Genomic DNA, 19,493 nt, shown 5'->3' with positions numbered 1-19,493 from the left:
TGTGTGTGGAATGTCCTCTCTCTAAAGATGTATATTGCTATTGCTTTATTTATTAGTTATATTTTTATAACTTGACCTAGGATCACAAGATGGTTTAATAGCTTTCTATGAGAATTTTCTCAAAATAAGTACACCACAATAAAGGTTTTTCATCTCTCTTAAAAGATCCTAAATTCAGTAGACAGAATTGTTTTTAGAATATCCTAAAATCAGTGGACTGGAGTTGTTTTGAAGTTGCCTTCTTGAATTTATGGTTGTGATTTTAAAAGTATTAATTTTTTTTTATCCAGGAAGACCTGAGATGTATTACTGTAGCATTCTTAAAATAGTATACTTACAGTATTGAGCTGGAATATACATTTTTGATTCCTACTATAGTATAAACAGTTGGAATTAATTTACTGAGGACTTGCAGTTAATTCAGATTGTGGTTTAGCCTGAGTTTTTTTTTTTGTTTTTTTTTTTATCTTTTCCTCATTAGGGTATCATTTATTATGTTACAACCTCTTCTAAACTGGAGGAGTGGCTAGCTAATGAGACGATGCAGGAAGGACTACGTCTGTGTGCAGATCGAAATTACGTTGATGTGGACCCAACGTTTAATCCAAACATTGATGAAGACTATGACCATCGACTTGCAGGCATATCCAGGGAGAGTTTCTGTGTGATTTACCTCAACTGGATAGAGTATTGCTCTTCCCGAAGAGCAAAGGTAGAGTTTATTTCGTTTATAACTCTTTGAATCTGTTTTTCCAAAGATGGAAAGAATACCTCTGTTTGTTATCATGAGGTTAGTTTTTCTAGACTTTCCTCTTTCTAACTATCTGGGTAAGAGAACCTGTCTATTCATTATGATTGGGCCAAACCAACTGCCAAAACAGGTTAGAGTAAGCGACCTTTCTCATTCTTTCATCTGCAGTGTCATAATCTCACTGTCCAAATAGCAACCCCTCCACCCTGTGCAGGTACGTACATATACACAGATTTAGGTTGTAGATTACGTGCAGCACTTTCTTAAAGACTGCGTTTTGGAGCATCCCCAGGCCCAAGCCCCCAGACACACACAGCAGACTTAAGGATAAGTTAATATCTTTGTCCCAAATCCAAAGTCTAATCCAGTGCTAATAGAATTTTCTGCAATGATTGAAACATTCTGTGTTGTTCCAATATGGTAATTACTAACCCACCACATATGGTAGATTATGAGACACTTGAAATGTAGCCAGTATGACTAAGGAAATGAATTTTTAAATTTAATTTTAATTGATTTAAATTTAAATCAATTAAATTTAGGCTAGTGGCTACCATACTGGACAATGTTCATCTAGACTACTGACTTTAAAATGTTAACATGGGTAAAAATGATACAGGAATGTGTAAAAATGCAGATTCATGGGCCTTGCCTGTGAGATTCTTATTCTGTAGGTCTAGGCTGGGGACCCAAGATCTTTGTCATGCTGGGTGATTATAATGCAAGGGGTTCGTAATCCGCACTCCAGGATAACTTGTCTTATCCTAAAGGGAAGCTGAGTTGCAGACTTCAGCAACTACAGCTTTCCTCCTAGGTCCCATGGCTCTTGTGGCAGTGTTGCTCCCCTGGTTAGACCCCAGGGACCGTAACCACAGTACCAAGGCAGAGTGCGAAGTCTTGTGTAGTTGAACCACCAGCATCCTATGTACAGGATTACTCTGTACCGTGGAGCATAGTGAACCACTTTGACAACCAGTGCCTTTATCGTGGTCGGGGCTGTACGCACTGACTGTCTTTAGATGTAGCACCTAGTTTAGTCTTTCCTTCACAGATACTCAATTAGAGTAAGGCACCCCATCATAATCAGCCTGTTTCTCTTACTTCATCCATAAGAAAGGGAGCATCCTTGGAATTCCTCTTTGAACAGTGGCCTTTGAGCTTTTGTACTGGATGCACAGTAGATACTGAGCAGAGTAGCATATTTTTAAGGAAGGAATAAAAGATAGAATAAAATAACCTTGTAAGAGCTCAGAGAAAGGACCAGCAGACGATGTCTGGAAATGGAGGCCCTCAAAGCTAATCTTCTCTTCTTTCAAACACATAACAAGCAGTTTATTTTTTTTCCATAAATGAACTATACTTAGAATGCTTTGCACACTGTTCTCAAATCCTTGGACTTATTTCTTGGCGGGGGAGGGGGAGGTGGGGGACGGTTGGAGTGACCATATTATTCTAATAGCCTTTCTCCGGCTTAGACTATATTGGTTACTTTTGTTTGGTTTAACCATCGTCACCTAGGCTAGGAACTCAGTCTACTGACTCAGGAACAGGCTCCATCCTTCCTAACTTTAAGGAATAAATAATCTCTTAGAAATTATTGCTGAGGTCACGGATGTACCTCAAGGAAGTCATCCTCTTAATTGCTAATAAATCATATTCAAAAGGTTTACCTCCAAACTTGGGTGTCCCCAGTCTCTTCAGAGAGCTTATTATCACTAGATCAGTCTGGCTTATATTCTACTCTTGTAGTCCCCTCTAGAAGAAAATTGTCAGGAAAATTAAAATAATCCCTTCATTCTCCAGTTTTTTAAATTGAACAAGATTATCCCTACCTCCTTAAAACCATGAATTCTGTTTTCTGAATCACCATTCCCGGAATAACCTCTTCCTAGGGAAGGAAGTTAATTAAACCAGAAAGATTTGCTGACTCCAAATTCTGGTACCCTCACCTGAATGTTAATAAAGTTGCCTCCAGACTTTTTTCGCCTTAATTTCCTTCCAAGATAGTTTTCTAACTTGCATATTACACAGAAATAAAAAAGTCATTTTTTCCTCCTTCTCTTATTATATGTATTGTAGGAGGAAATAATCTTTCATATAATAGCTGTACCTGTCTTCTGAAGAGCTTGAAATAATGTTTTTGTAAGTGTAGCCCTGGATTAACTGCATTAAAACTACCTGGAATGCTAAATTGGAAAGATTCGTCTCAGCTTGACTTTGCTTCCTGCTTGTTAAATGACAGTATATTTCTTTCACCATTGTTGTTAGTATTAGCAAGAAGTCTTTGTGAGAATTTCTAATGCATTTGAGGATGTAAGACACATGTCTTCTCCAACAGTGACAAAATAGAGCTACCAGGGTTGAACCAATTATTTTTTTCTCTCAGTACATTAACAATGTGGCTACGCTGCCTTCTGGCTTGCATGGTTTCTGACAAATAATAAAGGCGCACCTCAGAGATATTGCAGGTTCTGTTCCAGACCACCACAGTAAAGCGAGTATCACAGTAAAAGCGAGTCAACACGAATTGGGTTTTTTCCCAGTTGTAAATGTTATGAAGTATACTAAGTGTGCAATAGCATTACGTCTAAAACTGTAACCATGTACATTACTTAATTTCAAAATACATTATTGCTAAAAAATGCTAGCCATCATCTGAGCCTTCAGTAAATCATAATCTTTTTGCTGGTGGACGGTTTGAAATATTTTGAGAATTACCAAAATGTGACCCAGAGGCATAAAAGTGAGCAGATACCATTGGAAAAAATGGTGCCAATAGACTTGCTCAAAACAACATTGCCACAACCCTTCAAGTTGTAAAAAAAACCAAAAAAAAACCCCACAGTATATGCAAAACATAATAAAACAATGTATGCCCGTATGTACCACATAATGATGTCTTTTTTTTGCTGGCTGCTTTTAAGATTTTCTCTTCTTCACTAGTTTTAAGCAATTTACTTATTTATTTGGTTATCCTGGGTCTTAGTTGCTGCACGCTGCATCTTCATTGCAGCATGCGAACTCTTAGTTGCAGCATGCGAACTCTTAGTTGCAGCGTGTGGGACTAGATCCCCTGACTAGGGATCGAACCTGGGCCGCCTGCATTGGGAGCGTGGAGTCTTAGCCATTAGACCACCAGGGAAGTCCCAAGCAGTTTAATTATGATGTACCTTGGTGCTGTCTTCTTAATGTTTCTTGTTCTTGGAGTTCATTGAGCTACTTGAATCCCTAGGTATATACCATTTTCATCAGATTTGGAAATATTTTGGTGATTATTTTTTTCAAATTTTTTTTCCTGTCTTCCTGTTTCCCTTTTCTGGGGAACTCCAGTTAACATTTATATTAGGCTGCCTTAAGTTGTCCTACAGCTCACTGATGCCCTGTATTTTTTTTTTTTTAGTCTTTTTTTGTCCCTGTGTTTAATTTTGCATAGTTTCTGTTATATTTGTTAGATCATTTATTTTTTCTTCTACATTGTTTAATATGCCATTAATCTCATGCAGTGTATTTTTTTTATTCTCAGACATTGCACTTTTTTGTATTTTTGAGGTTTAATTTTTGTCTTTAATTTTTTTTTTTTGGCTGCTCTGTGGGGCTTTCGGGATCTTAGTTCCCCAATCAGGGATCGAACCCAGGCCCCCAGTGGTGGAAGCGTGGAGTCATAACCACTGGACCACCAGGGAACTCCTCGTGTCTTTTATACTGATATAAACCTTCCATGTCTCTACTAGCATGCTGTCATTCCTCTATCTTTTTGAACTTATGGAATGCAGTTATAATAACTCTTTTAATGTCCTTGTTGACTAATTCTAACATCTGCGTCATTTCTGGGTCAGTTTTGATTGATTAGTTGATTACTTTTCTAATTGCGGGTCCTATTTACCTGCTAGTTTGCATGCCTGACAGTTTTTGATTGGATGCTAGACTTGATGAATTTTACCTTGATGAGTGCTAGATATTTTTGTATTCCCGTAAATATTATTGACCTTATTATTCTGTGACACAAATTCCTTGGGGACAGTTTGATCTTTTCAGGGTTTACCTTTAGCTTTCTTAGGAGGGACCAAAGCAGCCTTTAGTCTGGGGCTAATTTTTCCCCATTACTGAGGCAGTATTCTTTTGAGCACTCTAACCAATCATAGAATTTTCCATTGTTCCTTTCTGCTTTTTTTCTGATGGTTCTGTTCTCAGCCTTGGACCTTTGCTGTATGTGCTGATCAGTAATCTGCTGGACTCAAGAGGGAGCCTCTGCAGATCTCCAGAGCTTGCTCTCTATATGTAGGTCTCTCCTTGGCACTTTGCCTTGCAAACTCTAGCCACCTTGACCTCCCCAGACTCCCAGCTATCTACTCAACTTGGAGACCTCTAGGCTCTACCTGTGTTCCTCTTCCTTGTACTACAGCCTGGAAACTCTTGTAGGGTTTCCCATTTCTCAGAGATTAGTATCCAATGTCTCAGTATATTCTTTTCTTGGTCATTTCAGTTGCAAGGGGTAAATCCGGCCTTTATTACTCTGTCTTGGCCAGTAGCAGAGGCCTGAACTAGATTTAAAATAAAAATGTTTTTGGACTGCCCTGGTGGTCCGGTGGTTAAGACTCTGCACTTCCACTGCAGGGGGGCACGGGTTCAATCTGTGGTCAGGGAACTAAGATTCCCGCATGCCACGTGGTGCAGCCAAAAAAAAAATTTTTTTTTCCCATCACAAAAGCAATACATTTTCAGTATATAAAGTTGACTGGGTAGGGAAGGGAGGGAGACGGAAAAGAAAGAAATGTAGGATCTCCTACACAGTTACTATTGTTAACTGAATTACGCAATTGATGGTAATTAACTAACCAAGCTATATTAAGTTAGTATCTTAGATAACTGCCCTTTTTTGTTTATAAGTTAATGGTTTATAAAGCCAAATATATATACCATTGGCCAAGTTAGAATAATTAAGCTCATTATCAGCCTAGATCCATGATTCTTCAACTTTAGCATGCGTTAGAATCACCTGGAGTGTGATGGGTGGACACCACCTTCAGAATATGACTTCATAGGTCTGAAGTGGCTCAAGAATTTGCATTTCTAATAAGTTCCCAGATGATTCTCATGTTGTGTCCCAAGATTACACTTTGAGAACCACTGCTTTAGATTGTTTCCAGTCATTGAGATGCTACCAAGATTTTCTGTAGTATTATATAAAGTATACCATTTTGCTTGTGCATATATATATAATTATTGTATTATATATTTTTAATATATAATGTATATGTAATAGTCAATAATCAAGGTATGCAGTTGTTGAAAAATTAAAAGGTTGAGGGGAAGCAGTAGTCTACAGATATCAATTTGATTTTCTTTACTATGGTTATAGTCACTAATAGGCTATATAGATAGAATATTATATTTTTCAGGAGAGGACAGTATCAGTAATGATGTATATCAACAAGTACTTTGAGATGTTTAGTTAAGATCCTAATACTCTGTAATACAGCCACTTTTTTTTTTGTATGTTCTAGTATTATTATAAAGTACTAGATTTTATTTAAAGATTCCAAAGAACCTCCTCATATACATTCACACTTCATTTTATGCTGTTTTGTTAAGTTTCTTTTCATTAGAACTTTTATCTGGAGAGATAGAAAGTATGTACTAGTTGAGCTCCTGAACTTCTCTGATTTATTAAATAGATATCTTCTGACTTGTTAAATACTCATATTCCTTTCTGATAACTAACATTCTTTTGTTTTTCCTTTTTTTAATGAGGTGTAATTGACATAACATTAATTAGTTTCAGGTGTACAACATAATTATTCCATATTTGTGTATATTGCAAAGTGATAACCACAATAAGTCTAGTTAACATCTTTCACCATACGTAGTTACAGAATTATTTTTTCCTTGTGACGAGAACTTTCAAGATCTACTCACTCAGTAATTTTCAAATACGCAATACAGTATTACTAAACTGTAGTCATTGTGCTGTACATTACATCACCATGACTTATTCATTTTATAACTGGAAATTTGTGCCTTTTGACCCTGTCACCCCATTCTTTGTTTTTTAAAGCCACTGGATGTGGACAAAGATTCATCCCTGGTGACTCTTTGTTATGGACTCTGTGTTCTGGGACGGAGAGCTTTGGGGACCGCATCCCACCATATGTCCAGGTAAGGAAGGCATTTCTATTTTCAGAAAGAGACTGGGAAGCTCTATAACTGAAATCTGAAAAATCTGAAATAGTTTTTAATGGAAGCATTCTGTGCTAATTTATTGCAAATGCCTCTTCAGATATTGTATTGTATAGATCTTTTTGCCGAACACAGTGGAGTTCTAAGTGGTTAACAGAACTGGCTTTTAAAATTCACACGTGTGGGCAACTATAGATAATGAGAATTTAATAGACTTAAGACATTTTAAGAAATAATCAACTCATAACGTATGATTGGTCTCTTCCCATATACATCTGTTTTTCTAACAATTCATTTCTTTTTATTTTTCCATTTCTCCTTGCAATTCTTGTTCACAGCATTTATACTGTTAATATAGTGGTCCATTAGATTTGGGGACTAAATATAAACTGGATTTCTTGACATATACATCCAATTGAATTAGAATTAAGAAATGCCACATATTTTAAGTTTCTTCTGTGATTCCTACGTGTTTTCCATTAGGCCCTCCTTACTTTCTTTTAAGTTACAGTGTCTTTGCCTGTTGCTTATTTTCAGGTACTCACTATTATAGTAGTTCATAAACAAGGGTCCCAGGTCAAACAGGCCCTGTCCCTTGTGATTCTGATTCAGGGGTGCTTACATTAGTTCTTGGCATTTGTATCTTCAAAACACTCCCACATTCTTCTGATGCATAACCAAGTGTTAGAATCAGTGTAATGGAAGACCTTTGTTAAAATATGTAAACTTTTATCTCTCATCTTAACAGTAATTTAGAGTCATTCCTCTATGGATTGCATGCCCTATTTAAGGGAGATTTCCGAATTTCTTCAATTCGAGACGAATGGATCTTTGCTGACATGGAATTGCTGAGAAAAGTAGTAGTCCCTGGAATTCGTATGTCCATTAAACTTCACCAGGTAAGAGTAGAGAATTTCTAATGCATTACTGGTGTTTAATGGTACTTCTTCACTTGACTTGCAAATTATGTTCCTTAGGATCCTTTTGAGAAAGACTCTGATTCGAAGCAAAGAAAAACATGATTCATGACATGATATTAAATCTTAGGAGCCTAAACCTGTGTTTCTAACAGTAAATTTGAATATTAATATTAGAGAGTGACCTGGGCATGAACTTGAGGAAAAAATGCAAGCAGTGATAAACTGGAAATAAATACCTATGGCCCCTGTAATGGTTGCTTTGACTTCACGTGATTGTAATTCATTCCTGTTCTGTGGGTGGACGTAGCTGACTTCTGGTGCAGTGTAACAGCATCTCTGGAGTCTTGTAAGTGCTGCTGTTACTGAACTATGAGCTCCATTCAGCATGTTGTATAGAGTAATAGATGGTTAGGACAGATTCAGCCTTAATTAGATAATCCTAGTAAGGTAATAAAATGAAAATGAGGCCTCCAAAATGTATATCTAAAGCCCCGGATCACTTTAAGAATATATTTTGAAATTAAATACGGGCACTTGCTGCTCTAATCATTTCACTTGACAGTAATGATGAGATCTGATGATAGAGAGCACATGACAATATTCATTAAAGCACATCTGCTGTGCTCAAATCTGGATGACTCTTTCCACCAAATAAAGGGTGAATTACTCTTCAGATGATTTTACTGTGATCTAAAGTGTTAGAATGGGAAGTTCCCTGGTGGTCCAGTGATAAAGAATCTGCCACCCAATGCAGGGGCCACAGGTTCGATCCCTGGTCGGGGAACTAAGATCCCACATGCTGCGGGACAGCTGAGCCCACGTGCCACAACTACTAGCTCGCGCACCACAAACTACACAGCCCACGTGTTGTGGAGTCCACGCAACACAACTAGAGAGAGAAAACCCACGCAACACAACTAGAGAGAGAAAACCCACACACCACAACTAGAGAGAAGCGCACGCACCACAACGAAAGATCCTGCATGTCTCAGTGAAGACTCCGCATGCCACAACTAAGACCCGACACAGCCAAAAAATAAAATAAAATAAGGTAAAACGTGTTGCAATGAAGTTAACACCCCACATTATTTAGGAGCATTACTGATAAGGGCTATAGTATTTGAAAATCTCTGTGAAAAGAATACTATTTTGAGGATGATGGGGAAAATGTACAATAGAGATCAAATAGAATTGTCCATCTTCAGGCTAGCTTTAGAGTTTCAAGACAAAATTCAGTGTATTGAAAAGAAAAAGATAATGACTTCATATTAAAATATTTTTAAAACTTCAGAATTACTCAAAAGGTATTGTGTGTCTGCTACATAAGAAATACTCTTTTATGTAGCATGACTAACTGTTAATTCTGAACATTATGACAGGTATTTTATCTCCATCTGGGATAGAGGAGCTGAGGCACAGGCTCTCTGTATTTTCTGATCCTTCCGTGTCTGTCCCTATCTCTCCCTACGAGTGCTATTGCCTGTTGCTCCCAGTCCATTTCCTCACATGTGTTTTTAGCCTGTGACAGTGGTTCTCCACCTTATAATCAGGCCCAACACAGTTGGGTATAGCACACTGTCATCATTAGCCATGACAGACAGCAACAGTGACAAACAGAGAAGGTAAGGAGGTGGACTCGGGAACTGGGGGCCATGGAGGGCTGGGGGAGGGGAGGAGATGAGAACGCAGATGCAACCTGGAGAAGTTCTGTGATTCACATACACCTTTGAGAAGGGCGAGATTGACCTGTAAAGTAACAAGCAACAGCCATTCACTGCACATCACTTTGACCAGACAGTGGGTTGCCAGTGAGGACTCTCTGGCCAGGAAAAGATAGATGTGTCAGTCAGTACTGGTCATCTCCAAAGTTCATATGTACTCATGAAAATCCACAGAAGGCTTATATGTTAAAGGATTAGTACACGCTTGGCATATGACGCAGCAACTCCACTCCTATGTATTTACCCAAGAGAATGAAAGTGTATGGCCATGCAAAGACTTACACACAAGTGTGCATAGCCATGCTATAGCCCCAGACGGAAACTCCAATGTTCATCAACAGAATGTTACGTAGCAATAAAAAGAAATGATCTACTGTTACATGCCACAACAAGAATGAATCTCAAACATTATGCAGAGTAAGAGAAGCCAAACATAAAAAGAGTACATAATATTTTAGGAACCAAGATGGTGAAGTAGAAGGATGTGCTCTCACTCCCTCTTGTGAGAACACTAGAATCACAACTAGCTGCTGGACAGTCATCAACAGAAAGACACTGGCTCTCACCAAAAAAGATACCCCACATCCAAAGACAAAGGAGAAGTCACAATGAGACGGTAGGAGGGGCGCAATCACAGTAAAATCAAATCCCATAACTGCTGAGTGGGTGACTCACAGACTGGAGAACACTTATACCACAGAAGTCCACCCACTGGAGTGAAGGTTCTGAGCCCCACGTCAGGATCCCAAACTGGGGGTCCAGCAACAGGAGGAGGAATTCCTAGAGAATCAGGAAGGCTAGTGGGATTTGATTACAGGACTTTGACAGGACTGGGGGAAACAGAGACTCCACTCTTGGAGGGCACACACAAAGGAGTGTGTGCATCAGGACCCAGGGGAAGGAGCAGTGACTGCAGGGGAGACCGAACCAGACTTACCTGCTAGCGTTGGGGGGTCTCCTACAGACGCAGGTGGTGGCAGTGGCTCACTGTGGGGACAAGGACACTGGCAGCAGAAGTTCTGGGAAGTACTCCTTGGCGTGAGCCCTCCCAGAGTCGGCCATTAGCCCCACCAAAGAGCCCAGGTAGGCTCCAGTGTTGGGTTCCCTCAGGCCAAACAATTAACAGGGAGAAAACCCAGCCGCATCCATCAGCAGTCAAGCAGATTAAAGTTTTACTGGGCTCTGCCCACCAGAGCAACAGCCAGCTCTACCCACCACCAGTCCCTCCCATCAGAAAACTTGCACAAGCCTCTTAGATAGCCTCATCCACCAGAGGGCAGACAGCAGAAGCAAGAAGGACTAGAATCCTGTAGCCTGTGGAACAAAAACCACATTCACAGAAAGATAGACAAGATGAAAAGGCAGAGGGCTATGTACCAGATGAAGGAAAAAGATACAACCCCAGAAAAACAACTAAGTGAAGTGGAGATAGGCAACCTTCCAGAAAAAGAATTCAGAATAATGATAGTGAACATGATCCAGGACCTCAGAAATAGAATGGAGGCAAAGATCGAGAAGATGCAATAAATGTTTAACAAAGACCTAGAAGAATTAAAGAACAAATACCTAGAAGAAATAAAGAACAAACAAACAGAGATAAACAATACAATAACTGAAATGAAAAATACACTAGAAGGAATCAATAGCAGAATAACTGAGGCAGAAGAATGGATAAATGACCTGGAAGACAGAATGGTGGAACTCACTGCTGTGGAACAGAATAAAGAAAAAAGGATGAAAATATGAAGAGAGCCTAAGAGACCTCTGGGACAACCTTAAATGCAACAACATTCGCATTATAGTGGTCCCAGAAGGGGAAGAGAGAGAGAAAGAACGTGAGAAAATATTTGAAGAGATTATAGTCGAAAACTTCCCTAATATGGGCAAGGAAGGAGCCACCTGAGTCCAGAAAGCGCAGAGAATCCCATACAGGATAAACCCAAGGAGAAACACGCCAAGACACATAGTAATCAAACTAGCAAAAATTAAAGACAAAGAAAAACTATTAAAAGCAGCAAGGGAAAAACGACAAATAACATACAAGGGAACTCCCGTAAGGTTAACAGCTGATTTCTCAGCAGAAATCCTACAAGCCAGAAGGGAGTGGCATGATATACTTAAAGTGATGAAAGGGAAGAACCTACAACCAAGATTACTCTACCCAGCAAGGATCTCATTCAGATTCGATGGAGAAATCAAAAGCTTTACAGACAAGCAAAAGCTAAGATAATTCAGCACCACCAAACCAGCTCTACAACAAATGCTAAAGGAACTTCTCTAAGTGGGAAACACAAGAGAAGAAAAGGACCTACAAAAACAAACCCAAAACAATTCAGAAAATGGTCATAGGAACATACATATCGATAATTACCTTAAATGTGAAGTGCTCCAACCAGGAGACACAGGCTTGCTGAATGGATACAAAAACAAGACCCATCTATATGCTGTCTACAAGAGACCCAATTCAGATCTAGGGACACAGACCTAGGGATTGAAAGTGAGGGGATGGAAGAAGATATTCCATGCAAATGGAAATCAAAAGAAAGCTGGAGTAGCAATACTCACATCAAATAAAATAGACTTTAAAATAAAGAATGTTACAAGAGACAAGGAAGGACACTACATAATGATCAAGGGATCAATCCAAGAAGAAGATATAACAATTATAAATATATATGCACCCAACATAGGAGCTCCTCAATACATAAGGCAACTGCTAACAGCTCTAAAAGAGGAAATCGACAGTAACACAATAATAGTGGGGGACTTTAACACCTCACTTACACCAATGGACAGATCATCCAAAATGAAAATAAATAAGGAAACTGAAGCTTTAAATGACACAATAGACCAGATAGATTTAATTGATATTTATAGGACATTCCATCCAAAAACAGCGGATTACACTTTCTTCTCAAGTGCGCACAGAACATTCTCCAGGATAGATCACATCTTGGGTCACAAATCAAGCCACAGTAAATTTAAGAAAATTGAAGTCATGTCAGGCATCTTCTCTGACCACAACCTTATGAGATAGAAATGGATTACATGGGGAAAAAAACATAAAAAACACAAATACATGGAGGCTAAACAATACGGTACTAAATAACCAAGAGATCACTGAGGAAAGCAAAGAGGAAATCAGAAAATACCTAGAGACAAATGACAATGAAAACACGAAGATCCAAAACCTATGGGATGCAGCAAAAGCAGTTCTAAGAGGGAAGTTTATAGCTATACAAGGCTACCTCAAGAAAAAAGAAAAATCTCAAATAAACAATCTAACCTTACGCCTAAAGGAACTAGAGAAAGAAGAACAAACAAAACCCAAAGTTAGCAGAAGGAAAGAAATCATAAAAATCAGATCAGAAATAAATGAAATAGAAACAAAAAACAATAACAAAGATCAATAAAACTAAAAGCTGGTGCTTTGAGAAGATAAAATTGATAAACCATTAGGCAGACTCATCAAGAAAAAGAGGGAGAGGACTCAAATCAATAAAATTAGAAATGAAAAAGGAGAAGTTACAGCAGACACCGCAGACATACAAAGCATCCTAAGAGACTACTACAAGCAACTCGATGCCAGTAAAATGGACAACCTGGAAGAAATGGACAAATTCTTAGAAAGGTGTAACCTTCCCAGAACGAACCAGGAAGAAATAGAAAATATGAACAGACCAATCACAAGTAATGAAATTGAAACTGTGATTAAAAATCTTCCAACAAACAAAGGTCCAGGACCAGATGGCTTCACAGGTGAATTCTATAAAACATTTAGAGAAGAACTAACACCCATCCTTCTCAAACTCTTCCCAAAAATTGCAGAGGAAGGAACACTACCAAACTCATTCTATGAGGCCACCATCACTCTGATACTAAAACCAGAGAAAGATACTACAAAAAAAGAAAATTACAGACCAATATCACTGATGAATATAGCTGCAGAAATCCTCAACAAAATACTAGCGAACAGAATCCAACAACACATTAAAAGGATCATACACCACGATCAAGTGGGATTTATCCCAGGGATGCAAGGGTTCTTCGATATACATAAATCTATCAACGTGATACACCATATTAACAAATTGAAGGAGAAAAACCATATGATCATCTCAATAGATGCAGAAAAAGCTTTTGACAAAATTCAACACCCATTTATGATAAAAACTCTCCAGAGAGTGTGCATAGAGGGAACCTACCTCAACATAATAAAGGCCATATATGACAAACCCCCAGCAAGCATCATTCTTAATGGTGAAAAACTGAAACATTTCATAAGATCAGGAACAAGACAAGGATGTCCACCCTCACCACTATTATTCAACAAAGTTTTGGAAGTCCTAGCCACGGCAATCAGAGAAGAACAAGAACTAAAAGTAATCCAAATGAGAAAAGAAGAAGTAAACCTGTCACTGTTTGCAGATGACATGATACTGTACATAGAGAATCCTAAAGATGCCACCAGAAAACTACTAGGGCTAATCAATGAATTTGGTAAAGTTGCAGGATACAAAATTAATGCACAGAAATCTCTTGCATTCCTATACACGAATGATGAAAAATATGAATTAGGAAACACTCCCATTTACTATTGCAACAAAAAGAATAAAATACCTAGGAATAAACCTACCTAGGGAGACAAAAGACCTGTATGCAGAAAACTATAAGACACCGATGAAAGAAACTAAAGATGATACCAACAGATGGAGAGATACACCATGTTTTTGGATTGGAAGCATCAATATTGTGAAAATGACTATACTACCCAAAGCAATCTACAGAATCAGTGCAATCCCTCTCAAATTACCAATGGCATTTTTAACAGAACTAGAACAAAAAATCTTAAAATATTTATGGAGACACAAAAGACCTCGAATAGCCAAAGCAGTCTTGAGGTAAAAAAAAATGGAGCTGGAGGAATCAGAATCCCTGACTTCAGATTGTACTACAAAGCTACAGTAATCAGGACAATACAGTACTGGCAGAAAAACAGAAACATATATCAGTGGAACAAGATAGAAAGTCCAGAGATAAACCCACGCACCTATGGTCAGCTAATCTGTGACAAAGGAGGCAAGGCTGTACAATGGAGAAAAGACAGTCTCTTCAATAAGTGGTGCTGGGAAAACTGGACTGCTACATGTAAAGGAATGAAGTTAGAACACTCCCTAACACCATACACAAAAATAAACTCCAAATGGATTAGAGACCTAAATGTAAGACTGGACACTATAAAACTCTTAGAGGAAGACATAGGAAGAACACTCTTTGACATAAATCACAGCAAGATCTTTTTTGATACACCTTCTAGAGTAATGGAAATAAAAACAAAAACAAATGGGACCTAATGAAACTTCAAAGCTTTTGCACAGCAAAGGAAACCATGAACAAGGTGAAAAGACAGCCCTCAGAATGGGAGAAAATATTTGCACACGAATCAATGGACAAAGGATTAATCTCCAATATATATAAACAGCTTATGCAACTCAATATTAAAGAAACAAACAACCCAATCCAAAAATGGGCAGAAGACCTAAATAGACATTTCTCCAAAGAAAACATCCAGATGGCCAAGAAGCACATGAAAAGCTGCTCAACATAATTATTAGAGAAATGCAAATCAAAACTACAATGAGGTACCACCTCACACCAGTTAGAATGGGCATCATCAGAAAATCTACAAACAACAAATGCTGGAGAGGGTGTGGAGTAAAGGGAACCCTCTTGCACTGTTGTTGGGAATGTAAATTGATACAGCCACTATGGAGAACAGTATGGAGGTTCCTTCAAAAACTAAAAATAGAATTGCCATATGATCGAGCAATCCCACTACTGTGCATATACCCAGAGAAAACCATAATTCAAAAAGACACATGCACCCCAATATTCATTGCAGCACTATTTACAATAACCAGGTCATGGAAGCGACCTAAATGCCCATCGACAGACAAATGGATAAAGAAGATGTGGTACATATATACAATGGAATATCACTTAGCCATAAAAGGAATGAAATTGGGTCATTTGTAGAGACGTGGGTGGATCTGGAGACTGTCATACAGAGTGAAGTATGTCAGAAAGAGAAAAACAAATGTCTCATATTAACGCATATATGTGGAACCTAGAAAAATGGTACAGATGAACCGGTTTGCAGGGCAGAAATTGAGACACAGATGTAGAGAGCAAACATATGGAAACCAAGGGGGAAAGCAGCCAGGGGTGGGGTGGTGGTGTGATAAATTGGGAGATTGGGATTGACATGTATACACTGATGTTTATAAAATTGATGACTAATAAGGACCTGCTGTATAAAAAAATAAAATTTAATTTAAAAATATTTTTAAGTACATATTGTATTATTTTATTTATATAAAATTTAAAACAGGCCCAACTAATCTCTAGTGACAGAAGGCAGATCAGTGCTTGTTTGGGATGTAGAGATTGAATACCAAAAGGCAGGAGGGAACTTTGGGATGATGGAAATGTTCTATATCTAGATTATAGCAGTGATTACACGAGTTTGCACATTTGTCGAAACGCATCTCACTGTACTCTTAAAATGGGTGCAGTTTGTTGTGTGTAAATTATACATCAACCTGATTTTTTAAAAAAGATCCTGTTCCCAGAGAGCTAAAAATATGAAATTTGTAATAACTTTTGTTTCAGACACAGTCTTTGATAGGGTGCTTTTAGCGATTTCATAGATTTTTTTTAACTTTTGCTTTTTTCCTTTACAGTTCTTTTTTAATTCTCCAATCTAATGTGTTATATGTTTTTTACTTTAGAAATTAAAACTGTTATCTGTGTAATATTTAATTTTACAGTGTCCTATAGTGTATCAGTGCTCTCATACACATTATATCACCCACAACCCAGAAAATTATTTTAATCCCCGTTTTATAGATGAAGATTAATCAAAACTCAGAGAAATTACGCAAATTGCCCTTTTCATGTTTTCTCTCTTGTCCTCTATTTAATCATTTTATAAAACAGCATATTTCCTTATTTTTTTCTCTTTCGCTAGTCTCTTTAAGGATTTACCTGGTTGTTAGAAGTAAAATAAACCAATTAAAGTCTATCTTGGTTTACAAGAGATATATAATGAAAATCTTACAATCTGTGATCTCCTTGAGGACAAGGACAATATTAATCTCTATGTCTATGTCCCCCTTGCTTAGCACAGTGCTTGGCCCCCTGTGAATGTTTGCTACATGAGTTTCATTGTTTTCGAAAAATAATATTTCGTGTGCCTCCGCTCATAACTTCTTATGAGAAGTTTCTAAAATGCTTTTGAAATCTTTTCCTAGAATTGGAAACATTATCTCTTTTTATTTATTTGAAAACTAATGAAAAACATTGAAAAGTAAACATCTCCCAAGAGTAAGCACCTTCCGTCATCCCATACCATCATACAACAGCCCCACAAAGAAGTCACTGCCAATAATTTGACGCCTATCTTTTCTGACTTCCCCAAGTTCATGCAGACATTTCCAACTATATGTATAAATATCTTCCTTTTTAAAAATGTAATCATGCTATAGAAATTGATCTGGAGTGCAAGCTTTCTTCCCGTTTAGTTTACCATGGACACCTTTCTAAGTTAGCACATATAGAGGCACACCACATTCTTTAATGACTCTGTAGTATTCCAGAGTATAATTTTTACTCCATTTATTAAGCTATCTCACTATTCATGGACATTCTGATTGTTTCAGTTTGTTTTTTTAATAAAATTATTTATTTATTTTTGGCTGTGTTGGGTCTTCATTGCTGTGCGTGGGCTTTCTCTGGTTGCGGTGAGCAGGGGCTACTCTTTGTTGTGGCATGCAGGCTTCTCATTGCGGTGGCTTCTCTCGTTGCGGAGCACGGGCTCTAGGCATGCGGGCTTCAGTAGTTGTGGCACCCAGGCTCAGTAGTTGCGGCTCATGGGCTTTAGAGCACAGGCTCAGTAGTTGTGGCTCACGGACTTAGTTGCTCAGCGGCATGTGAGATCTTCCCGGTCCGGGGATCGAACCCATGTCCCCTGCATTGGCAGGTGTATTCTTAACCACTGAGCCACCAGGGAAGTCCCTGTTGCAAATATTTTATCAGTAAAACAGTGCTGAATGATGTACATAGAAGTTTACATATTCATTCAACTATTTTAAGTGAGAAGAAATATTTGGACAAGACTAAGCATTCTCCACTTTTGGCATGCATAATGATTTCCAACTTTGTTTCTGTTTTATTAAGAATGTGATTATTGCCTGTCTCTGTATGTTTATTTTCCATTCAAATAATTGTACAAATACCGCTATCCAAGGATGTCATTCCTTCCCTAATTGAACAGCTTGATGAAAGAGAGCACATCTTATGGCATCTAGCTATCTGCTGGTGTAGGAAAGTGAACTCAGTATTTAAAAGAAAGATTAGCATGGTTGCTGGTGTGTGATGGACAGAAGTCAAGAGCCATCCATCAGTATTTTAAGTAGTAAATTCTCTTAGGGCATGTTCACTAGAAGCAGAGTCAGAGTCCAGGGTTCTCGTGCAAAAGACTAATTGAGGGGATGCCCTCAGGACAGTCTGTGAGGAAATGATGGAAGCAGGAAAGAGCAAGGGAAGAAGCTAAGCAGAAGTGTCTTTCAGCTGAGCTCTAGCCTCCCCTGGTCTCCAGAGGGAGCTCTGGAGTGTGAATGTCACCCAGAGTTCCGTTTTGTACCTTGCACCTCCACAGCCAAGGGGGGAATAATCCTCTCCTGGCATTTCCTACCCAGGCAGCTCCATTAGCTGAAGGCAGTTTGTAGAAAACGGAACAGCTGTGAGCTGTTACGAGCCAAGCTCAAAGCAGTGGAGCGAGGAGTGCACCAGCCTTATAAAAAGTCTGGAGAGGCACTAGTAGGTCGTCTTGCCTGGAGTCCTTTCCCTTCCCCCACGGTGCCATCTCCATCCACTGAAAGTGTACTCATTCTTCAAGATCCAGCCCCAGACCACCTGCACTGTGTAGCTTTCCCTAATCACAGCAACTGGATTTAAAAGGTGTTTCAGTTAACTTTTATAATCGTAAATTTTTAAAAATCAGAATGAAAAAATACTCTAAAAAATGTGTTCAAGTCCTGGCATTACAATCATATACTAATTTTCTAAACCTAGGAAGCAGTTAAGCCTCTTTGAGCTTCAGTTTTGATATTTGTAAAATTCTGGTATTACCTGCTCAATCTACTTCACCAGGTTGTTGTAAGAGTGAGATGAAATGTTGTATCGGAGAACTTCTTCCATTATGTACCCACGTGTACAGTGAAGACTTCCCTTAGTCTCATGTAGATGAACCCCCAGACTTGGAAGTGCATTCTTGGGGACATCGGCTTCTTGCTGTCACTGTCTGTCCTCCAGATAGCACATACTCCAGTCAGTTGACTTGAGCACAAATGAGTCACTTTACCTGGATGTAAAAATTTATCAAGGCAGCCAATATAATATTTGTGTTTCCTTAATAGCACACCATTTCAGAAATTCTGATTTGTGTTATGATTATTTTGGATTTATATCCTGTATCCCCTGTTAATTTTTAGGTTTCTGAATGGGAAACACATTTCATATACTCCTTTGTTTCATCCATGCTACCTGCCACGTAGTCTTGCATGTGGTAGATATTAAATAACGACTTGTCACATAAGGCCGAGAGGTTTTTTAGGGAAGACTTTACTAGCTTCTCTAGGGCTAGGACCCTTAATTTGTCCTCAGAGCTCATAGTTTTGAGCCTTATCTTAACTAAATGAGAGGCAGGATAAAATGGTTTATTATAATCATTCTAGAGATGTGGCTTTAAGTGAAAAGCACCTAGTTAAAAAGAAACGCAATTTAGAGACCTTTTATGTAGTTTTAGCCTCCCTTAACTGATAGCAGTGAGATAATCCTTTAACAGAAAAAAAAAATGAATGA

General features: G+C 38.3%; 1 protein-coding gene across 7 annotated transcripts in view; it reads left to right on the top strand.

The window, feature by feature from the left end:
- Positions 1-19,493, top strand: part of PCNX1 (pecanex 1) — a 171,938-nt gene that overhangs the window by 139,776 nt on the left and 12,669 nt on the right. For all 7 annotated transcript variants that reach the window (XR_013827110.1, XM_079913211.1, XM_079913210.1 and 4 more), the window contains 3 exons: positions 482-712; positions 6,807-6,907; positions 7,677-7,827. Coding sequence is in view for 6 of the 7 variants with exons in the window: in XM_079913211.1 (XP_079769337.1) it covers positions 482-712; positions 6,807-6,907; positions 7,677-7,827 (483 nt within the window). In the remaining variant the exon portion in view is untranslated. The remainder of the gene's footprint in view (positions 1-481; positions 713-6,806; positions 6,908-7,676; positions 7,828-19,493) is intronic.

This window comes from Stenella coeruleoalba (assembly GCF_951394435.1).
Source record: "Stenella coeruleoalba genome assembly, chromosome: 2".
In the NCBI taxonomy this organism is placed as follows: Eukaryota; Metazoa; Chordata; class Mammalia; order Artiodactyla; family Delphinidae; genus Stenella; species Stenella coeruleoalba.
This window is presented reverse-complemented; position numbering and strand designations above follow the sequence as displayed.